Source organism: Cetorhinus maximus, chromosome 26 (genome assembly GCF_964194155.1).
Source record: "Cetorhinus maximus chromosome 26, sCetMax3.hap1.1, whole genome shotgun sequence".
Classification (NCBI taxonomy): Eukaryota; Metazoa; Chordata; class Chondrichthyes; order Lamniformes; family Cetorhinidae; genus Cetorhinus; species Cetorhinus maximus.
Genome location: NC_135904.1, coordinates 15,568,158 through 15,591,028, shown reverse-complemented (window position 1 = coordinate 15,591,028; position 22,871 = coordinate 15,568,158). Strand labels below are relative to the sequence as shown.

At 47.4% G+C, this 22,871-nt stretch overlaps 1 protein-coding gene across 1 annotated transcript in view; it reads left to right on the top strand.

Annotated features, from left to right (window-relative positions):
* Nucleotides 1–22,871, top strand: part of cilp (cartilage intermediate layer protein, nucleotide pyrophosphohydrolase) — a 60,405-nt gene that overhangs the window by 13,013 nt on the left and 24,521 nt on the right. The window contains exons 3-4 of the mRNA XM_078530213.1: nucleotides 14,612–14,794; nucleotides 22,247–22,315. Coding sequence (XP_078386339.1) covers nucleotides 14,612–14,794; nucleotides 22,247–22,315 — 252 coding nt within the window. The remainder of the gene's footprint in view (nucleotides 1–14,611; nucleotides 14,795–22,246; nucleotides 22,316–22,871) is intronic.

The following is a 22,871-nucleotide window of genomic DNA, read 5'->3' as shown; positions in this document are numbered from 1 at the left end:
CAGGCCCAGCAAAACCAATCTCTCCTCAAGCAAATATATCAAATAATTCATCTATTCCCAACATATGTGCCAATTTTTAACCCATGTGTCAGCCTGTCAGTCAGAAAAATCAACGTTTTTCACTTTATTGGAAATTGTCAACGTGAACCAATCAGGTCAATGTGGAAACCAAAACACTGCCGATGCTGCAAATCTAAAATGACAAACAGAAAATGTTGAAAATACTTAACAGGTCAGGCAGCATCTGTGGAGAGAGGAAAACAGAGTTAATGGCAGGGATATTAACAGCAGCAGGTTATGTAGGTGGGGAGGGGAATGGGGGCTACAGTTTTGGATGGGAAACGCTGAACTCGGTATCTGTCTCCATGCTGTGGATTTTGTCCACCTCACATTTCCTGCCTAAATTCAGCCTGATTGACAGGCTTAGTTTCCAGTTGAGTGGAGAGCTCTTTGGAGCATTCCATAGGACCAGGTAGACCCAATCCCAGGATGAGGGGTGGGGGATCCAATCACTGACCCTGGGATGTCTTTGTCTGGGTAATGTGATGAGGAAGCTTGGAGGGATCGGGAGAGCAGTTCCCTTGGTCCACAGGCAGTGCTGTAAAGGCATTTCAATTTTCTCTGAAGCTGTCTGGTTCTCTCAAGCCCGTCAAACCCAGTCAACCAGGATTAAACCTTTAAAGTGAGTTAAAATAGAGGCTGCCAGCCTGATTAAAATATTAAGTTCCCAGCACAATCTTTGCAGTGCCCATTTCTTATTCTGCCTCTGTTTAAAAATTTAACAGGGGGGGTGACGGGGAGCAGGTTGGGGGTCAGGTCAGGTTTGAGATTTAAAACATTTTGTATCTGATCAGACCCTAACCCACCTATTTTTGGAGGTTAACCTTCAGCCCAACGGGCAGAATCTTCCAGTCGGCGTGCTGGGACGGGCCTGACATGCCGACGCATAAAATGACGCGTGATGATGTCATCACGCACCATCATGATATTTCACTCGGTGGGCGCGCGCCGGAGTCAGCTGCGCACCCACCAAAATGTCCACGGCCTATTAAGGCCATAAGGAGATTAATTAAAGTATTTAAGAATGCCGCCCGTCCAACCTTAACGCTGAGCACTACTGGCCGTGCGTTACGCTGGGCGGACTTTAATTGGCCCACCCACGTAAAATGGCAGCGCGCAGCCGATTGTGGGCGGCGATCGGCTGCGCGTCCGCTCCTGCCCAGCCTGCCCACCATAGGAACAATCCAGGCCAATGTTTCAGGTCAATGAAAGTACAACTGTGCATTATCAGACCCAATCAGATCAATTAGAAAGACAACTGAAGTCTCTTAAAATGAATTTTATCTGCATTTTTGATTGTGTACAAAACTTAAGGCAGAAAAAGTTTAAGGAGAGCTGGTAGTTTTTGTTAACTGCAGTTTTTAGGGTTTGTTTCCAGCAGATGATAAACAAAGGAATTGCAAATGCAGCTTTTAAAATCTTTTAATCTTCCTCAAAAGAATTTAATGAGGCACGTTCATCAGTTATTTTACACTTTTCAAGGCTAGGAGCAGTCTTTTTTATGAGATGTTGAATTTTTTTATTCTGATTGCCTTAACTTGATTTAATGAGCATGCTATCACTGCACTGGTGGAATTCGCCAGCTAAGGTAAAGGGGAAGATATTAATAGATAGATTTCGGGCAGAGTTTTCCACTCGCTGGGCGGGCATGCACCTGACCTGAACCTGTGTAAAATGATGTGCGATGAAGTCGGGCGAGCTTCCCAACGTCATGGCACACTCGCACGATTTTTCAGTCGGCGGGCATGGCCGGGAGTCAGCAGCGTGTCCGCTGACAATTAAAAGGCCCATTAAAGTAACTAAATTACATTTTTCGCTGCCTGTCCAACCTTATGGTTGGCAGGAGGGTGAAAAGGCCAAGCGGCCTTTGGATTTTTTAGGAAACCTCATTCATGGGCAGGATGAGGCTTCCGACAGTAAATAAAAATGTTTAAACTTCATTCATAACATGTCCCTGCTCATGTGACAAAGTCACACGAGGAGACATGTCTTATAACATTTCAAAATTCTTTATTTTTCATTTTTTAAATCTTCAGCCCCCTGAGGCAGCTCAGAGTTGTCATTGCGCACACTAGAGCGCATCCGTGAACTTCCGCACTCACCCTCCTCCCCCCAAACCCCCACACAGTCAGCGCTAAGCACTGCAGCACATGTTTCACACTGAGGCCCGTCAGTGTAAAATTGCAGTCAGCTTTCCGACTGCTCCCACTCGTCCCCGCCAAGCCTGACCGACAAGGGCAAAATCCTGGCCATAGGTATTAATGAAGGAGAGATGCACAATCATATCTATGAGAAAAGCTGCCGGTGGTGATTTGAGGAGATGAGGAGGGATCGTTTGAAGTGGCGGGGCGGGGAGTGGAGGTGAGAGTTCCTCTGTCAGAAGGGAAGCTGTGTATCGGCTTGAATATGGGGAGTAGAAATGGAGAACCTGCATAACTAGGGCATGGGGGTGGAGGGGAGGGTGGGGATGAGTTGTCAGCGGTGGAGGGGAGAGTCCCAAGTTCAGTTAGTGAGGAGGAAAAGTGTGGTTATGATTTGAGGGATAGGGTTTGGAGTGGCCACAAAATTCTACAGTCATTTCACTGGTATAACTGCAGCAGGAAATCACTGAAAGTGCTTATGGGTATAAAATGGTTAATTTATAATATTCCTTCACGTGAGTCCAGATGTCTGCTGTAATCCTAATTTGTGCCCAGAGACAGTACCGCAGTACTAATTTGTTACCTCAAGTACCTTGTACAATTTTAGCCCCCTGACTTGAGGAAGGATATATATCTTCCATAGATGGGGTGCAACAAAAGTTCACTAGATTGACTCCTGGGATGCTATGAGAAGAGATCAATAGAACAGGCCTATATTCTCCAGAGTTTAGGCGAATGGGAAGTGATTTCATCGAAACCTGTAAAATTCTTAGGGGGCTTGATAGAGTTGATGCTTAGAGGCTGTTTTCCCTGGTGAGAGAGTCAGGGGCATAGTCTCAGGATAAAGCCTAAATCATTTAGGAATTATTGAATCATAGAAATTTATAGCACAGAAGGAAATTTGGACCATTGCCGTCCAAGAAAGGACCATCTAGCCTGATCCCACTTTCCAGGGAAATAGAACATTTCACCTCCCAGCTGCAATGGCAGCTTTTCATGCCGTATCATCCCGATCCTGCCTCATTAATCATGCATTCCCAGGAAATGTGCCATTTTGATGGTGGGCTGGCTCTCATTCACCCATCGCACCATCACCTCGCCGCTTCCTCATGCCGGGTGCCATATTTAAAGTGCAGTTGCACGCACGCCTCTCAGAGCTTCCAGCCCAGGACTGCAGCACACAAGACATGGCCCTGAAAGGTAAGAAGACTGCAGCCCCCCGAATCAGTGATGCATCCCTGAGTTGCCTTCTGGACACCGCTGGAACCTGCCGCGATGTCCTCTACCCCCACTCTGGCTGCAGGAGGCCCAACAGTTTCACCACTCACTCTGGCTTGGGTGGCAGTGGTAGAGGTGGTCAGTGCCAATGATGCACAGAAGAGGTCAGCCATTCAGTGCAGAAAACGGTTGAATGATCTCATCCTTGCAGCCAGGGTAAGGCAACCATCTTATCACTCTAAACTCACACACTGACAAGGCCATCACACATTCACTGGCATTTCATTCACTGCCAGCTCAAGGGACATCACCACTCACTCTCTCTCTCTCTCTCTCTCTCTCACACAAACCCGCACATCTCCATCTGGCCTCATCTCCTCTGGAGACTGCCTCCTCAGCCTTCACCATCTTGAGGCCACTTGCACAGATCAGCATGTGCCCCCACACACACCTTGGATACCCCCCCATCCTTCCCCAGTAATGCCCTAGTACTGCAGCCTCTTACCTTGCCTGAGGCCACTTCTCCCCCTTCCCCAAGCAAGCCCTAACCCTGCAGCCATTGAAAAGTCTTGCGGTTGGCCTCATAAGTAAAGACCTGCCCATGAGCCCCCCTAAAAGTGATGCCTGCAAAGCCTGGCATTGATGACTGTGAGTGCTGCCTGAAGCAAGGTAGGCAAACAAACCTCAAAGTCCCAAGTGCACATCGCTTATGTTAGGTTGTGAAACATGTTGGCATGAAATCACACCGCCGTGCCCAGACAATTCAGTGCGGGGATATGATTCCAGCGATCTGGGCTTATAATAATATGTAGATGTATTACAATGAAGTTCCCAACATGCAGCGGTGAGAAACGCAGCCTACCATTGATGGCCAAACCGCCAGTTGCAAACGTGTTTCACGATGGCATGAAAGCAATTTTTGGCCTTCCCACCATGTTGTCCACTCATGCTGCCAAGTACGCCTGCCACCAACAGGCATTGAAAATTCCACCCGTTGTTTATATGGGTTTTAAGAAAGTGCTTGACAAAGTACCACATAAAAGGCTGGTCAACAAAATTGAGGCTTCATGGAATAGGAAGATCAGTGCCCAATTGGATAAAAAACAATTGGCTTAAGGACAGAAAACAGCGAGTGGTGGTAAATAGTTGTTTTTCAGGCTGGAGGATGGTAGACGGTGGTGTAACCCAATGGTCAGTACTAGGACCACTGACTTTTTGCTCTATGTAAATGACTTGGATCTTGGAATAAGAGTAAAATTTCAAAATTTGCTGTTGATACTGAACTTGGAGGAGTGGCAAACAGTAAGGATGATAACAATTGCCTGAAACAGGACACAAATAGGCTAACAGAATGGACAGACAAGTTAATACAGAAAAGTGGGAGATGTTGCATTTTGGCAGAAATGATAGGGAGAGGCAATATAGACACAATGGTACAGTTCTAAAGGGTGTGGGTTTAATGCAGGAACAGAAGGACCTCGGAGTTCATGTACATCAATCTGGGAGAGTGGTTAGCAAAGCAAATGGGATCTTGGGCTTCATAAATAGAGAAATTAGTTACAAAAGCAGGGAAATTATGCTGAACCTTTAAAAAGCTCTCTTTAGGCTACAGCTAGAGTATTGTATCCAATTCTGGTCACCACATGTTGGGAAGGATGTACAGGGCCTTGAGAGGATTTTAATTACAAGGTTAGCTTGGAGAAGATGGGGTTGTTGTTCTTGGAGGAAAGAAGATTAAGGGCAGATTTGATAGAGATGTGCAAGATTATGACGGGTTTAGATAAGGTAGAAAGGGGAAAACTGTTGCTGATAGTACAAGGACTAGGGGACACAGATATGAGGTTTTGGGCAAGCGGTGTCAGGGTTATGTGAGGATGGACTTTTTTACACAGTGATGACCTGAGACTCGCTGCTCATGAGGGTGGTGGAAGCACAAACAATCAATTCTGTCAAAAGGAAATAGATGGACACTGGAAGGAAATAAACCTGCAGGTCTAAGGGGTTAGAGCGAGAAATGGGTCTTACTCATTGCTCCGTGGAGAGCTGGCATAAACTTAATGGACCGACTGGCCTCTTTCTGCAAATTACTCTATATCATCCCTCATTATAGCTGTGATTGTTCTCTAACCAATATCGCTAACCCCTCCCACTTTTCTATCTCCTTCTCTATCCTGTTTGAAAACTGTGTCCAGGAATGTTGATCTGCGATTCCAGCCCTTTAAGCCATGTTTCGGCAATAGCTATGATATCATATTTCCAATGTCTATCTATAACCTCCGCTCAACTGCCTTATTCACTGGACTCATAGGCCGGAATTTTCCCATCCCACCCGCAGTGGGTTTTGTGGCGGGTGGGAGCGGAGAATCCAGCAGGAGACAAAAAGTCGCAAATCCACCAGCTTAAAACAGGTCGCAATTCTCCCAACAGTGTGTTCATCGCGGGTCGGTCATCCCGCCGACTAGTGGCGTGAATGCCATTTGCATTCATTAACATGTCATGAATGCTCATTAAAACAGCTGCTTGCCGGAATCTTGCCAGGCCTTCCAATCGTCCATCACACCAGCAGGAAATTACATCGACCTCAAACCCGTTTGATAAAGGGGTGGCGTGCACAAGTCAGACCTCAGCTCACTGGTAACTTCAAGGTGAGTGGAACATACCTGCCATAGCGCTGCGCCGGTCTTGTTGCGATGAATGCCACTCTGCTGGGGCTGTAGGGTTGGACTGCACCTTCTCTTTACTTTCATTATCTTGAGGAACACCACTGTGCTGTGGTACTCATGCAAGGCCTCCACTTTCAGAGATGAGCACTTCAACCGGGGATGGGCTGTGAGGTGAGGGGTAGGCCTGACAAACAGGAGGGGGGTAATGGGAGGGAAGGCAGTGAGAGAGAAGGGCAAACACAAGGGGGGCCTTTCTGGCGTTGCCCTCTGCCCTCTTGTTGCCACCAGAGTGAGCAGGAGTCTTGCTTAGAAAGAAAGGAGGAAGACCACCTTGTGATGAAAGCCAATGGCATCATTAGGGCTGTTAAAGCCTGCTCAGAGCTCAGTGGCTTCACATCACAGTCGCTGCATCTCAAGAGTAACACATAGGAATGTAGGATTTTGAAATGCAGGCAATAGTGATGGACAATACAGCTGTATCATATATCACATTCCATCAATGAAGGCCTGTCATGTGTTCACCAGATGTGACACTCCTAATGGACCAAAGGGCATCCACTCATTGACCATGAGCAACTGATTGGTCATTAATATGCCACATCAGAGATTGGAGCACAGAGCTCGACTGGGTCAATCATCTCACTTAAACTTTGGCATCCCCACGCAGGGCTCAAAATGTTACATATCTGTGATGCCATCTTGGTCACCTCAATGTGTGAACTAGTGTCTCTGAGACAGGGCGGAATCAGTCACCATGCAACTGGGGCAGGAAAAGCTATGGACCCTTACAGTCTCCGAACGTGTCATCCTCTGAGCTTCATGTTCTTGCCCCTTGAATCATTAATGTCTTCAATGTTTCCTTTCAGAGAGAAGGCAAAAGCAGATATGGATCCAGGGCTCATTCTGCCTTTGTCAGGGTCCTAATGTAATGGAGGAGGCAAAGGAGGGAGAGGCGACTCCGCACACAGCTCCAGCAGGAGGAACGTGGTCAAGCGGAGCCACAGCATGAACGGGAGGGTCAGGAGGAGAGACCCAGACAATGGGGGAAACTCGTCAGACTTAGGGTTAATTGTCCAAGAGTCTCCTATTTACAAATGAGTGACAGGCAGTGTCATGCACATCTGCACTTGTCCCAAGCCCTGGTACATCACATATGCCACATTCTTCGTGAAGACCTGACACCACGTGGAGTTGGAGGGTATCCCCTGCCAGTGGCTTTGAAGGTGGCCACAGCACTGAATTTCTTTGCCTCAGGTAGCTCACTCCAAGCACTCCTGACAGGGTTTCTCGCATCATCGCAGTGTGTTGCGCCCTTCACAATCTGGCTATGCAAAGAGATGACCCCCTGCCAGGAGATGATCTGGAGTTAGGATGAGAGCTTATCAGAGGATGAAGATCCAGAGGTCCAGGAACCTCGGGAGGCTGCTGAGGGTCAGTATGAGCACGATCACACCATGGAGGAAGAAAGACGTGGGAGACCTGCCCGTGATACATTAATCACTGACAGGCTTCGGAAAGAATAAAGTCAAGTGAGGAAATATGGCCACATCTCTTCTAGCCCTCAATGCCATTTTCTTTCAACTCCGGGGATGTCTACCCACTTGCAGCAAGAATGAGTCCCACATTCATACTGGCCTCAAGAATCACCAGGCCATGATCTTTGCTTTGGTCCGTGGGGTCCTGGTGAGTGAGCTCACTCTGGGAACTGAGTCCACTTAGGAACAACATCAGTGCAAAAGAAGACTTGAAGCCTTCACCACCATCTAATGATGCAAACGCTGCTGTGACTAAGATGTGGACATGCCTAGGGATGATCACCTCCCGTGCATGTCTTTTCTTCTGCCAGTACCACTGAGGAGACACACATACCACCAGATTATCAATGCTGATGAGCTGCCCTCACTCAACGGTGTTCTTTGAGGAAGAAGGGCTAGAAACGCTTACATCAGACATTTCCCATAAAGATGTAAACACATCTCCCTGACATCATACAAGGGTGTGGAGACTAGTTCAACTGAGGTTGACATCACAGGAATGTGAATCTCACAGTGGGACACTATCACTGAGTAGGAGGAAGGCTAAACCTTAAAATAAGAGGATTCCAAAGTGCAAAATCGCAATGTCTTCAGTTGACAGGAACATTCACATAACTATAAAATGTATTAACAAAAGTGCAATTTATTTACATGTCTAGCACACCCGTGACCCAAAAGTGACATCAGTTTTTCTTAACTTTCCTAATTCTACCGCCAAGCCTGGGGACAGCCCTGACATCTGCAGCAGAGGTGGAGGTAGCCTGCTCACCGCTACATCCTGATATCTGTGATGACCTTGGTGGATACCATCTGGTGACCGGAGGCCTGGAGGGTCCCGGCCAGATGAGAGTCACCTGCTGAGGGGCAGAAGCTCCCTCAGTGGCTTGAGAAGCTGGAATGGATGGGGTCACTGGCAGAGAGGGCTATGAGCGGCTGCTCAACCTTGGAGTGTCCTGAGAGGAGGCCCCCGGGGTGTCCGACTGACGCTCATCCTCCCTGCGGGTGCCCGAGGGCCCCGCCCTGACTCCTGCCGGAGATGGTGCACCTGGAGGGAGGTCAAGGTGCCTCGCCTCATGTCGCCTACATCTTGATGGTGCCCACCAGGGTGTGTGGCCATGGAGTGCAGGGCCGAGCGCAAATCCGGCAAAACCTGCTGCACCAAGGTTCCCATGGTGATCGCCAGCCATCCCATGGTGACCCTCGAGGCGCTCACGTGTGGAACCGTGACATGAGACAGAACGTGGACAGGCTCCTCCATCTAGTCTGCTGAGTGATGCACTGGCTCAACATGTTCTGCTGCCTGTCATTGCATCTCCAGCATAGATTTGGCAGCTGCTTCCAGAGGCTCATCATCTAACTCGGGCTAAGTGGGTGTCTGGTCTCCAGCAGCCCTCCGAGGGCTGGAGACCTGGGTTGTCCCTGCCTCCAACTGCTGCAGGGGCGTGTCAGCGATGTGTTCCCCAGAAAGTGAGCCCGAGCCTAATCGATATCTGTGCCCCACCGACGTGTGTGTCTCGGAGCTGGCGGAGGGTGCGTGTGAGCACCGGGACCGTTCTTCTGGAGCTTCCTCTTCAGGTGAAATCTGGGGGTCGCATGGGTGGTGCTGGACTGGCTTTGGGGCCTCGATCTGCTGGTGCCTAGAAATTAGAAAATAAAGTTTCAGCTAATGAGCTGGATAAGACTGCAGGTGACTCACTGTGAATGTCAGGATTTGAGCTGTGATCCATACTGGGTTGGTGAGATCTCCCCTTCCCCACAGCAGTGATCCCTGTCCTTCCCGGCCAACTCAGCTGTAACCTCCTCAAACTCAGTGAGGATGATGATGATGTCGGCCATCTCTCCCCAGAGCCTGTGCCCTCTCATGCCTATTGTGCGCCAGCTTGGCCTGTATGAAGATGAAAGAAAGGCATGTGATGAGAAAGGATGGAGCAGAGGTCGGGTGAGATGCATGTGCCCTGTGTGTGGTGAGCCCTCCCCAGAAGGGCCAGAGGATGGAGTGTGAGCAACATGATAGATGGGACGGTGGTGATGTGAAAGTCTCGGTGAGAGAATGAGTGTTGATATGTGTCCCCCGCTAATGGTTGTGTGAGATCCCTGAAGAGAGCAGCCATTTGAGTGCAAGATGCCATGATGAGAGTTAGATATTGGAGGGAGTTGAAGGATGACTTATCCTGGCGGAGAGGATGAGATCATTCATCCTTTTCCTGCGCTGGGTGGCATTTCGGGCACGGGTGCCAGCCATACTGACCTGCTCTATGACGGCCTCCCAAGCCGGAAAGGTGAAGCTGCTGTGCTTCCTGAAGTTACCCCTGGGATAGGGCGCTTGGCCATGTGCCTGCACCACTTTGATCAAGGCCTGGAGGGCCTGGTGCGTGAAGCGGGGCACTGCCTTCTTGAGGCTGTCAGTCTTCCTCTTCTAGCTGCCAGGCATCTCAGGTGGGCTGAGGAGAGTGAGGACTGGTCTTTAAATATGGCGCCCGGACCTTCAGACCCGCCAGCTGACGGCAGCCGCACGAACCAACTCCTGAGCCGCCAGGTGACTCGGACTGATACGCGCCTTTGCATAATTAATGAGGCTCCGGGTGAGAATTGGGCACGAGTTCCTGCCATTCCAGACAGCAGGGTGGCGCTGCCAATACTGCCCGCCACTGCATTTAGTCTGATTTATGGATAATTCCGCCATTGTATTGAAATGTACCATTTATCAATGCTCACCTCATTTGATATCTGTTTTGTAGCCCAGTGGTTCCCAGATATTTTCTTACTGTGGCCCTTTTTTTATTCTTTCATGGGATGTGGACATTGCTGGCAAGGCCAGCATTTGTTGCCCATCCCTAATTGCCCTTGAACTGAGTGGCTTGCCAAGCCATTTCAGAGGGCAGTTAAGAGTCAACCACACCTGTGGGCCTGGAGTCACGTGTAGGCCAGACCAGGTGAGGTCGGCAGATTTCCTTCCCTCAAGGACGTTAGTGAACCAGATGGGTTTTTTATGACAGTCAACGATGGTTTCATGGTCAACATTTCTGAGACTAACTTTTCAATTCCAGATTATTACTTGAATTCAAATTCCACCAGCTGCCATTTGAACCCTTTTCCCCAGAAAGTTAGATTTAAGAACATTAAATGCTTTAAAATCCGTGTGACCCCAGATGAGAGCAGGAGGGGGTGCAGGGGAGAGTTGTTGGGAAGAATTCTGCCCCCGTCGGGGTGGAAGTACAGGAGCTGGCACGGGCAGGCGCGCCTCCGATCGATGCCCCCAATGAGGGGGAGTGCTGCCATTTTATGTGGGCTGGCTCAATTAAGGCCCACCCAGTGTGACGTCTGCCAGGAAGCGCTTTGCGCTCCCTGTGCGGGTGGGGGGGATTCCCTCAGCCGGGAATGCGCTCTTTCGAACATGCGTGTGAAAGAGCGCACAGATCTCCCTGAGGCTAAGTGCTGCCTCGGGGAGATCAGCTCAGAATTAAAACTTCTTTTAAGGTAAACATTTAAAAAATTTCCCTGACATTTCCCCTCATGTGACACCGTCATTTGAGTTGGGACATGTCCATGACTTTAAGTCAAACCTTTTATTAAAGATTTAAAAACCCTCATGAAACTTCATCCCACCCGTGGATGAGGTTTCAGGCTTTTTCTAAAGCCCGCCAGGGCTCCCCGCCTGCCCACCAACCCTAAGGGCAGGCCTGTCAATTCCCTAAATTGTTTCATTAATGGCTTCAATTGGCCGTTGACAGGTCGGCGGGCGCACAGCTGACTCAGCTGCACCCCTGCCAACCTGAAAATGGAAATGACACGGGATGACATCTGGAGTTCCGCCCGATGTCATCCCGCGTCATTTTACGCGTCGGCGAGTGGGCCCCGCCCCCTGCTCGCCAACCTAAAGATCCTGCCTGTTGAGTAGGGGGAAATGGTTTCGTCCACAAAAGGTTTGATGTTCTGATGGGGCCTCGGAGCTAAGAATCATGTGTGCATATGAAATGGAGCCTTGGTGCCAATCCCAGGACTATCCCACCATTCACCACAACTTGCAATGCTGAAGGTGCTTTGAACATGAGTGCGTTCAAGGAGCTAAAATCAAATTACTGCGATTGTTGGAGACTTGAAATAAAGACAAAGTTTAGGAAAAGCTCAGTAGGTCTGGCAGCATTTGTGGAGAGAGAAACAGAGTTAACGTTTCAAGTCCAATTCGACTCTTCATAGGAGTCCAAGAGATTGACTAAGAGGGGAAAATAGAATATGAGAGTAAATTTGCAAGGAACATAAAAGCAGACTGTAAAAGCTTCAATAAGTATGGAAAAAGATTACTGAAGACAAATGTAGGTCCCTTACAGTTTAACGACACAAAACTTGGTGGGAATGTGAGCAGTGAGGAGGGTGGTAAGAGGCTTCAGGGCGATTTAGACAAGTTGTGACTGGGCAAATACATGGCAGATGCAGTATAACATGGATAAGTGTGAAGTTATCCACTTTGGGAGGAAAAAACAGAATGGCAGCGTATTATTTAAATAGTGATAGATTTGGAAATGTTGATGTACAAAGGGACCTGGGTGCCCTTGTACACCAATCACTGAAAGCAAGCATGCAGGTGCAGCAAGCAGTTAGGAAGGCAAATGGTATGTCGGTCTTCATTGCGAGAGGACTTGAGTACAGGAGCAAGGATGTCTTACTGCAGCTGTACAGGGCCTTGGTGAGACCACACCTGGAGTATTGTGTGCAGTTTTGGTCTCCTTACCTAAGAAAGGATATACTTGCCATAGAGGGAGTGCAGCAAAGGTTCACCAGACTGATTCCTGGGATGGCAGGATTGTCATATGAGGAGAGATTGGGCCGACTAGGTCTGTATTCACTGGAGTTTAGAAGAATGAGAGGAGATCTTATTGAAACATAAAATTCTGATTGGGCTGGACAGACTGGATGCAGAGCTGATGTTTGTCTGGTTGGGGAGGGTGTGGGGTCTAGACAAGGGGTCACAGTCTCAGGATACGGGATAGACCATTTAGAACTGAGATGAGGAGAAACTTCTTCACTGGGAGGGTGGTGAACCTGTGGAATTCTCTACCACAGAGGGCGGTGGAAGTCAAGTCACTGAATATATTTAAAAAGGAAATAACTAGATTTCTAGACTCTAAAGATGCCAAGGGATATGGGGAGAGTGCTGGAGTATGGCGTTGAGATAGAGGATCAGCCACGATCATATTGAATGGTGGAGCAGGCTCGAAGGGCCGAATGATCTACTCCTGCTCCTATTTTCTATGTTTCTAATATGACTCTTCTTCCAAAGAAGAGTCATATTGGACTCGAAACGTTAAGTCTGTTTCTCTGTGCTCAAGGAACCCTCTGATTAGCCAATCAGAGTGCTGAACTGAACAGCCAATCAGGGCAGTACAAAGCTGTCCCATTGACAAGCCATTTGGAGGAAAAGAATTCACGGCCTGGCTAGAGTTTCTGCTCAACAGTCGCCATTGCTGCACGTGATCCCTGATTGGCCCACGACCCCAATGGGACTCTCAACCCATGGTTTGGGAACCCTTTGTTCTAGTCTTTGTTTCCTCTGTCACCACGGAAATAAGGAGAAACTTTACTAAGAAGGTTATGAATCTTTGGGCCAGAATTTTATGTTCGGCATGCAGCCGACACGCACGAGCGTAATATGACGCGTGATGACGTTGGGACGTACGCCTGATGACATCGCACACTCGCGCGATATTTCACATGGGCGCGCGCCGGAGTTGGCTGTGCACCCGCCAATAATGGAAAGGCCTATTAAGGCCATTAACGAGCTAATTAACTTGAAATTCACGCTGCCCATCCAGCCTAACGGTTGGCGGGCAGGCGAAAAGGCCAAGCGGCCTTTACATTTTTTAGGAAACCTCATCCACCAGCGGACAAATTAAATAAAAACTTCATTTTGAATTTAAAAACATGTCCCATCTCATGTGGCACAGTCACATGAGGGGACGTTTCATTAAATTTTTATTGTCTTTATTAACTTTTTTTAAAAAGCGCTTCAATCTCGCTGAGGCACGGAGCTGCCTAAGGGAGATTGAAGCACTCTTTCGCACCCGCACACCAGGCCCGCTCTCCCCCCTCCCCCTCCCACCCGCACAGGTAGTGCTCAGCACTGCTGCTTGTGCTCCACGCAGGGCGGGCCTTAAATGGCCTGCCTGCATGAAATCGCAGCGCGGAGCCAATCACAGGAGGCGATCGGCTTCCCACCCACTCCCGCCAAGCCCGCACGACAAGGGAAAAGTTATGGCCTTGGAATTCTCTACCCCAGAGGAGTGGGCGTTCAGTCATTGAGCACATTTAAGATTGATATTGATAGATCTTTGGACAGTGAGGGATTCAAGAGATGTGGGAATAGGACATAAAGTGCAGGTAATGTAAATGTTCAGCCAGGATCATACTGAATAGCACAACAGGTTCAAGGGGTCAAATGGCCTATTCCTGCTTCTATTTATTATGCTATCAGTTCCTTCAGCAAGGTTATCAATCAAAGATTTATTTGGTTGGTATGAATATCAGTCATAATTAATCAACTCTCAGTATAACCAGATTTGACCTACGGGGTAATCTTTTCTGCTGGTGGCCCTTCTGACGGCAACACTAGTTGGTTTCCTGGCTGTTCAAGGGTTTTCTGGTCCTGTCAGCAGTGGCACCGTCACGGGCGAGACAGGGAAATTTGGAGAGCCGTTGACTTTTTGGGCGGGACCAGAAAATCCCTCCCTTAGAACGGCTTCTTAAAAAATCAGCTGTTTTTTTAACTCTTTTTTCTCTTTCTCCCAAAAGTTTAAACAGGCAGCTGTGGATGTAGTCATCCTTGGCCGCCTTACTTGGCAGTAAGAGATTGACTTCCTAACTTATTGGGAAGAGAATGATTTGACCGTGTGGAAAGAAGTAAGGAGACAGTTTTTTTTAAAACAAAGGGTAAAAAATGTGAAGCAATATTGTTTAATATTGCAGGGCAACAATTTATAACTATTGATCCTTTCCTCAGGATCCGTAGCTGCTGTAGCTCGGAGTACTTGGTCCCAGTGGTCGGAGTGGGGCCCCTGTGCAGCAGCCTGTGGAGAGACAGGAGTGCAGACCCGTCGGCGGTCCTGCTCCACACAGAGCAACGAGCAGCAGTGTCCAGGTCCTGTGGAGGAGGGGAAGATGTGCAAAGGCCCAGCCTGTATAAGTATGTGCAAATAATATCTTTAATGTTCCAAATGTAACACCTTTTGGGAGACTTCAATGATGCTTGGTTAGCTACAGTGGAAATATTTATCTGCTTCAGAAATGACGGAAGAATTCCAAAGTTATCCTAATTCAAATTAAACTGGTTAAGCAGGCTCCAGGGCCATCCACCTACTTCTGCTCCTATTTCTTAGGTTCCATCTGTAGATTCTAATTATTTTGTTTGGCACCTTTTCCCTTTACAAAGCTGGAACCATCTAAAGCAGTAATCATGTTTACGTTGATTTTACTGGCACTGCTCCCTTTCCTTTCCAGTCGAATATGAAATATGATTGTCATTTATATTATTTAACAACATGCACGCACTCCAGCAAAACCGTGCTTCCATTTTAATTGAACCAAGACGTGTCATGTAACAGCTACAATCAAACTCAAACCCATGTCGCTGTTGCCTTTGTGTCCTCAATGACTAAATCAAAAGGTAACAGTTGGAGCCTTGGCATTGAAATCACATTGAAGGGCAAGACAGGAACAGAATCTTATAAGAAAATCTGTTATTAACTATTGTTGTTTCAGCTCTATAATGCTGCATTCTGCTCTTTGGAGATGACAAGTTCATCTTCCTGACATTAATTGGAGTAACCTGCAGAGTTCTAAGTTTTCAATAACAGTAAACATGAATTCAGAACCATTCTATTTTTTTTTAATGCGTTCGCTGGCTAGGCCAGCATTTATTGCCCATCCCTTGAGAAGGTGCTGGTGAGCTGCCTTCTAGATCCGCTGCAGTCCATGTGGAGTGGGAAATTTATGTTGGATCGATCTTCAGGAACTAAAGGTGGAGAATGGAAATTGTATGTTAATGCATGTTTCTGGTCAGAATAGAATTCAGTGTTGCAGTGTGTAAAATAATCTAACACTGTCTGCCTCAGAATTTATCTGAAGAGTGTTTTGCAGAGCATTGTTTGATATGGCATCGTCCAGTGTTGTGTCTGCCTGGAAACACACGCCAGGGATTCTCCACCCTAACATTCATTCATTCAGTGAAGAGTAGGAAATGTTTTTTAAGAAACAAACAATGATTTAATCCAACTCAATGTTTGGTGCCAGTAGTTTCACCAGCTTGTGTATCAAGCAGCTGCTTCTAATCTAAGGAGCATCACAGCCTGAAGGCAAGCTAGAGCAACAATGCATGATTTAGAAGAGGAATCAAAGAGCACCAATACCTCATTGTTCCAGTTTCTGTCTGACCACTGCTTCTTCTAGCCAGTATCCATCACTTTGCACTTCAATGGCTATTCATTAGTAAAATTAACAAAGCGACTGCCCATCAGCACCAGGCACTCCAACCTCTTGCCCTGTTCACTCTAACCACTGACACTGCCTATTAGCAGTGCAAGTCAACCACTGCCTATAACTTTAAGCAGTTACCATCACCATGGGTTCTGCAGTCAATTAGCTGGTTATTCTATCTACTAATTGTGGGTACAGATCATGCCAATGACTACCCTTTACATGGTCACTCCATCCTCTGCCCATCAGCACTAGTCACGCCTGTTTTGACCCAGTGACAGTTAAGGAACGGCGATATATTTCCAAGTCAGGATGGTGTGTGACTTGGAGGGGAACTTGCAGATGGTGGTGTTCCCATGTGCCTGCTGCCCTTGTCCTTCTAGATGGTAGAGGACACAGCTTTGGAAAGTGCTGTCCAAGGAGCCTTGGTGAGTTGCTGCAGTGCATCTTGTATATGGTACACACTGTTGCCCCTGTGCGTTGGTGGTGGAGGGAGTGAATGTTTGTAGATGTGGTGCCAATTATGCGGGCTGCTTTATCCTGGATGGGGTCAAGCTTCTTGAGTGTTGTGGGAGCTGTACTCTTCCAGGCAAGTGGAGAATATTCCATCAACTCCTGACCTGTGCCAGATGGTGGACTGTCTTTGGGGAGTCAGGAGGTGAGTTACTCACTGCAGGATTCCCAGCCTCTGATGAAGAGTCATACGGAATTGAAACATTAACTCTGTTTCTCTCTCAACCGATTTTCTGTTTTTATTTCAGATTTCCAGCATCTGCAGTAATTTGCTTTTATCTCACCCTCTGACCTGCTCTTGTAGCCACAGTATTTACATGGCTGGACCAGTTAGGTTTCTAATCAATAGTAATCCTCAGGGTGTTGATGATGGGGATCCAGTGGTGATAATGTGGTTGAATGTTAAAGGGAGATGATTAGATTCTCTCTTGTTGGAGATGGTCATTGCTTGGCACTTGTGTGGCACAAATGTTACTTGCCACTTGTCAGCCCAAGCCTGGATATTATCCAGGTCTTGCTGCACTTGGACATGGACTACTTCAGTACTTGAGGAGTCGTGAATGGTGCTGAACATTGTGCAATCATCAGCGAACATCCCCACTTCTGACCGTATGATGGAAGGAAGGTCATTGATGAAACAGCTGAAGATGGTTGGGCTGAGGACACGACCCTGAGGAACTCCTGCAGTGATGTCCTGAGGTGTCAGATGATTAGCCTCCAACAACCACAAGTGTCTTCCTCCCGCTAGTCAGAGTTTTCCAAAAACAAAATTCTGTAGATGCTGGAAATCTGTGGAGAGAAAGAGAGTTAATGTTTCAAGTTTGTGACCTTTCATCAGAATTCAGTGCAGAGGCAGTTCTGATGAAAGAAAAAGTTAAACTCTGTTTAATATTAATGCTGATTGGGGGAAATGCTGGGCCATGAGGTTACAGATTGTGGTTGAATGTAATTCTCTTGCTGATGGCCCATGGCCCCTATACTTGTCACTCTAGCCATTACCAGTCACTAACACTGCACAAGTTTGCTTCTGTATTGACCACTAATTACTGTGATGTTAAAAATTACTTTATGATGACTGATACAGGAGCATAGGAAATAGAAGCAGGAGTCGGCCATTCAGCCCTTCAGGCCCACTCCACCATTTAACTAGATCATGGTTGATCCTCCACCTCAACACCATCTCCCCATATTCCTTGATCTCTTTAATATGTAGAAATCTATCGATCACTGCCTTGAACATGCTCAATGACTGAGCCTCCACAGTCCTTTGGGGTAGAGATTCCAAGGGTTCACCACCCTCTGAATGGAGAAATTCCTCTTCATCTCAGTCCTAAATGGCCCGCCCCTTAGTCTGAATCTGTGCCTTCTGGCTCTAGACCCCCAGCCAGGGGAACGTCCTTTCTGCATCTACCCTGTCGAGCCCTGGAAGAATTTTGCACGTTTCAATGAGATCACCTCTCATTCTTCCAAACTCTAGAGATATAGGCCCAGTTTCCTCAATCTCTCCTGATAGGACAATCCTGCTGTTGTATATTTGTATTTTGTCCAAGGAAGAGGCCGAGGCTTCTATGTCTCAACAGTAACCATTTATTATTGAAGATAACTACATACATATATACAGGATATAAGCTCCTTCAGACCTAGCCATGAGCTGTCTCCATGCAGACTTCTACTAGATTCTATTACTTTTTCAAAATTCATTCATGGGATGTGGGCTTCACTGGCTGGGCCAGCATTTATTGCCCATCCCGAGTTGCCCTTGAGAAGATGGTGGTGAGCTGCTGCCTTGAACCGCTGCAGTCCCTGTGATGTAGATACACCTACAGTTGTTAGGAAAAGAATTCCAGGATTTTGACCCAGCAACAGTGAAGGAATGGCGATATATTTCCAAGTCGCGATGGTGAGTGGGTTGGAGGGGACCTTCCAAGTGGTGGTGTTCCCATGTGTCTGCTGCCCTTGTCCTTCTAGATGGTAGTGGTTGTGGGTTTGAAGGTGCTGTCCAAGGAGCCTTGGTGAATTCCTGCAGTGCATCTTGTAGATGGTACACACTGCTGCTACTGTGCATTGGTGGTAGAGGGAGGGAGTGTTTGTGGATGTGGTGCCAATCAAGCAGGCTGCTTTGTCCTGGATGGTGTCCAGCTCCTTGTGTTGTGGGAGCTGCACTCATCCAGCCAAGTGGGGAGTATTCCATCACACTCCTGACTTGTGCCTTGTAGATGGTGGACAGACTTTGGGGAGTTGGGAGATGAGTTACCCATTACACAATTATCCGAGCCTCTGATCTGGCCTTGTAGCCACAGTCTTTATATGGCTAGTTCAGTTCAGTTTCTGGTCAATGGTAACGCCCAGGATGTTGGTAGTGGGGGATTCAGTGATGCTAATGCCATTGAACATTAAGGGGTGATGGTTGGATTCTCTCCTGTTGGAGATGGTCATTGCCTGGCACTTGTGTGGCACGAATGTTACTTGCCACTTGTCAACCCAAACCCGGATGTTGTCCGGGTCTTTGTATTTGGACATGCACTACTTCAGAATGATGCTGAACATTGTGCAATCATCAGCAAACATTCCCACTTCTGACCTTATGATGGAAGGAAGGTCATTGATGAAGCAGCTGAAGATGGTTGGGCCGAGGACACTACCCTGAGGAACCCCTGCAGTGATATCCTGGAGCTGAGATGACTGACCTCCAACAACCACAACCATCTTCCTTTGTGCTAGGTATGACTCCAACCAGCGGAGAGTTTTCCCCCTGATTCCTATTGACTCCAGTTTTGCTAGGGCTCCTTGATGCCACACTAGGTCAAATGCTGCCTTGATGTCAAGGGCAGTCACTCTCACCTCACCTCGGGAGTTCAGCTCTTTTGTTCATGTTTGAACCAAGGCTGTAATGAGGTCAGGAGTTGAGTGACCCTGGCGGAACCCAAACTGGGCATCAGTGAGCAGGTTATTGCTAAGCAAGTGCCGCATGATAGCACTGTTGATGGCCTCTTCCATTACTTTACTGATGTTGGACAGTAGACTGATGGGGTAGTAATTGGCCGGGTTGGGTTTGTCCACAATTTTTGTGTACAGGACATACCAGGGCAATTTTCCACATAGCTGGGTAGATGCCAGTGTTGTAGCTGTACTGGAACAGCTTGGCTAGAGGTGCAGCAAGTTCTGGAGCACAAGTCTTCAGTACTATTGCCGGAATGTTGTCAGGACCCATAGCCTTTGCAGTATCCAGTGCCTTCAGCCGTTTCTTGATATCACATGGAGTGAATCGAATTGGCTGAAGACTGACATCTGTGATGCTGGGAACCTCCGGAGGAGGCCGAGATAGATCATCCACTTGGCACTTCTGGCTGACGATTGTAGCAAATGTTTCAGCCTTATCTTTTGCACTGATGTGCTGGGCTCTCCATCATAGAGGATGGGGATATTTGTGGAGCCTCCTCCTCCAGTGAGTTGTTGAATTGTTCACCACCATTCGTTACTGGATGTGGCAGGACCAGAAAGCTTAGATCTGATCTGTTGATTGTGGGATCGCTTAGCCCTGTCTATCACTTGCTGCTTATGCTGTTTGGCACGCAAGTCGTCCTGTGTTATATCTTCACCAGGCTGACACCTCATTCTTAGATATTCCATGACATACCCTCCAGCGCTCTTCTTTGAACCAGGGTTGATCCCCTGGCTTGATGGCAATGGTAGAGTGGGGGATGTGCCGGGCCATGAGGTTACAGATTGTGTTCGAGTATAATTCTGCCGCTGCTGATGGCCCACAGCGCCTCATGGATGCCCAATCTTGAGTTGCTAGATCTGTTCGAAATCTATCCCATTTAGCACAGTGGTAGTGCCACACAGCACGATGGAGAGTATCCTCAATGTGAAGGCAGAACTTTGTCTCCAGAACGACTATGCGGTGGTCACTCCTACCGATACTGTCATAGACAGATGCACCTGCGGCAGGCAGGTTGATGAAGATGAGGTCAAGTATGTTTCCCCTCTTCTTGGTTCCCTCACCACCTGCCACAGACCCAGTCTAGCAGCTATGTCATTTAGGGGTCGGTCAGTAGTGGCGCTGCCGAGCCACTCTTGGTGATGGACATTGAAGTCCCCCACCCAAAGTACATTCTGCGCCCTTGCCACCCTCAGTGCTTCCTCCAAGTGATGTTCAACATGGAGGAGTACTGACTCATCAGCTGAGGGAGGGTGGTACGTGGTAATCAGCAAGAGCTTTCCTTGCCTATGTCTGACCTGATACCATGAGACTTCATGGGGGCCTGAGTTGGTGTTGAGGACTCCCAGGGCCACTCCCTCCCGACTGTATACCAATGTGCCGCCACCTCTGCTGGGCCTGTCCTGCCGGTGGGACAGGACATACCCAGGGATGGTGGTGGTGGTGTCTGGGACATGATCTATAAGCTATGATTCCGTGAGGATGACTCTCAGGCTGTTGCTTGACTGGTCTGTGAGATAGCTCTCCCAATTTTGGCACTAGCCCCCAGATGTTAGTGAGGAGGACTTTGCAGGGACGGCAGGACTGAGATTGCCGTTGTCGTTTCCATGCCTAGGTCGTCGCCAGGTGGTCTTTTTTGTGACTTTGTAGCAGTTTGTTACAACTTAGTGGCTTGCTAGGCCATTTCAGAGCAACCACATTACTGTGGGTCTGGAGTCACATGTAGGCCAGACCAGGTAAGGACAACAGATTTCCTTTCCTAAAGGGCATTAATGAACCAGATTTTTTTTTTTACGACAATGGTTTCATGGTCATCATTAGACTTTTAATTCCAGATTTAGATTGGATTCACATTTCACCATCTGCCATGGGTGGGATTCGAACCCAGGTCCCCAAAGCATTCCCTTGGGTCTCTGGATTACCAATCTAGTGACAATGCCACTATGCAAGTCCAGTTCAGTTCCAGTCAATGGTAACCCCCAGGATGTTGGTAGTGGGGGACTCAGCGATGGTAATGCCATTGAATGTCAAGGGGTGATGGTTAGATTCTCTCTTGTTGGAGATGGTTATTGCCTGGCACTTGGGTGGCTTGAATGTTGTTTGCCACTTGTCAGCCCAAGCCTGGATATTGTCCAGGTCTTGCTGCATTTGGACATGGACTGCTTCAGAATGACCCATTTATGCCTACTCTCTGTTTATTGTCTGTTAGCCAATTCTCAATCTGTGCCAGTTGATTATCCCCAATCCCACGTGCTCTAATTTTCTTTAGTGAGCTCTTGTGTGGGACCTTATTGAAAGTCTTCTGAAAACCCAAATACATCATGTCCACTGGTTCCCTCTTATCTATTCTGCTAGTTACATCTCAAAAAACTCTAACAGGTTTGTCAGACATGATTTCCCTTTCATAAATCCATGTTGACTCTGCATACTCCTACCATTACTTTGTCCAGTTATCGCACCCTTTATAATAGATTCTAGCATTTTCCTTAATACTGACGCCAGGCTAATAGCTCTGCAGTTCCCCATTTTCCCTCTCCCTCCTTTCTTAAATAGCAGGGTTACATTTGCTGCCTTCCAATTGGCAGGAACCATTCCAGAGCCTATCAAATTTTGAAAGGTGATTAACAATGCATCTGCTATCTCATCAAGTCCAGGGGATTTTTTTCCTTTAGTCCCATTAATTTTTTTCTATTTGTATTCTGCTCACAGCAACTCCTGCAACCACCACCAGGCCACTGGTCATTCCAACGACAAGTAGCAGAGAAGGGCAGCCAGCTGGTAATATCTGATTTACTCACCTTTTCTAGAATGTAGACATGAAAAATAAATCTCATTCGCTAAGTCGTATCTTGCAATTTCATTTTGAGATGAAATTCCAGTCAGACTATTTTGTTTTGTTTGCAAAGTCAAACTGTAGATTATCCTAAATTCTTTCTATAATACTCCTGAATTTTGCCCAAAATCAGTTTGAATTCTCAAAATATCCTCCCATTTCTTAACTCTCTTAAGAACTTGTGGAAACTGTCAAAATATATCAAATCTATCCTTGCCCATGTATTTATCAGTTTTAAAATATATTGGGATGAATGTCTTTGCTTTATTGATGTCTTTATCTGGAAGAACGCTACAGGAAACTATTTTTGTATGGAAACTTGTGAGGAAGCCACTTCTGCCACTTGTGAAGCTTTCAAAGGCTTTCCCCAAGTTTACCCCTTTTTTTATTCTTCCTACAATCTGCCCACTGATTCCTTGCTGGTTCCTGTGTAAATTTCAGATGGAGGAGCAATTACACAGCAACCTTTAAGATTCCTGGGTTTGCACAACTAATGCACCC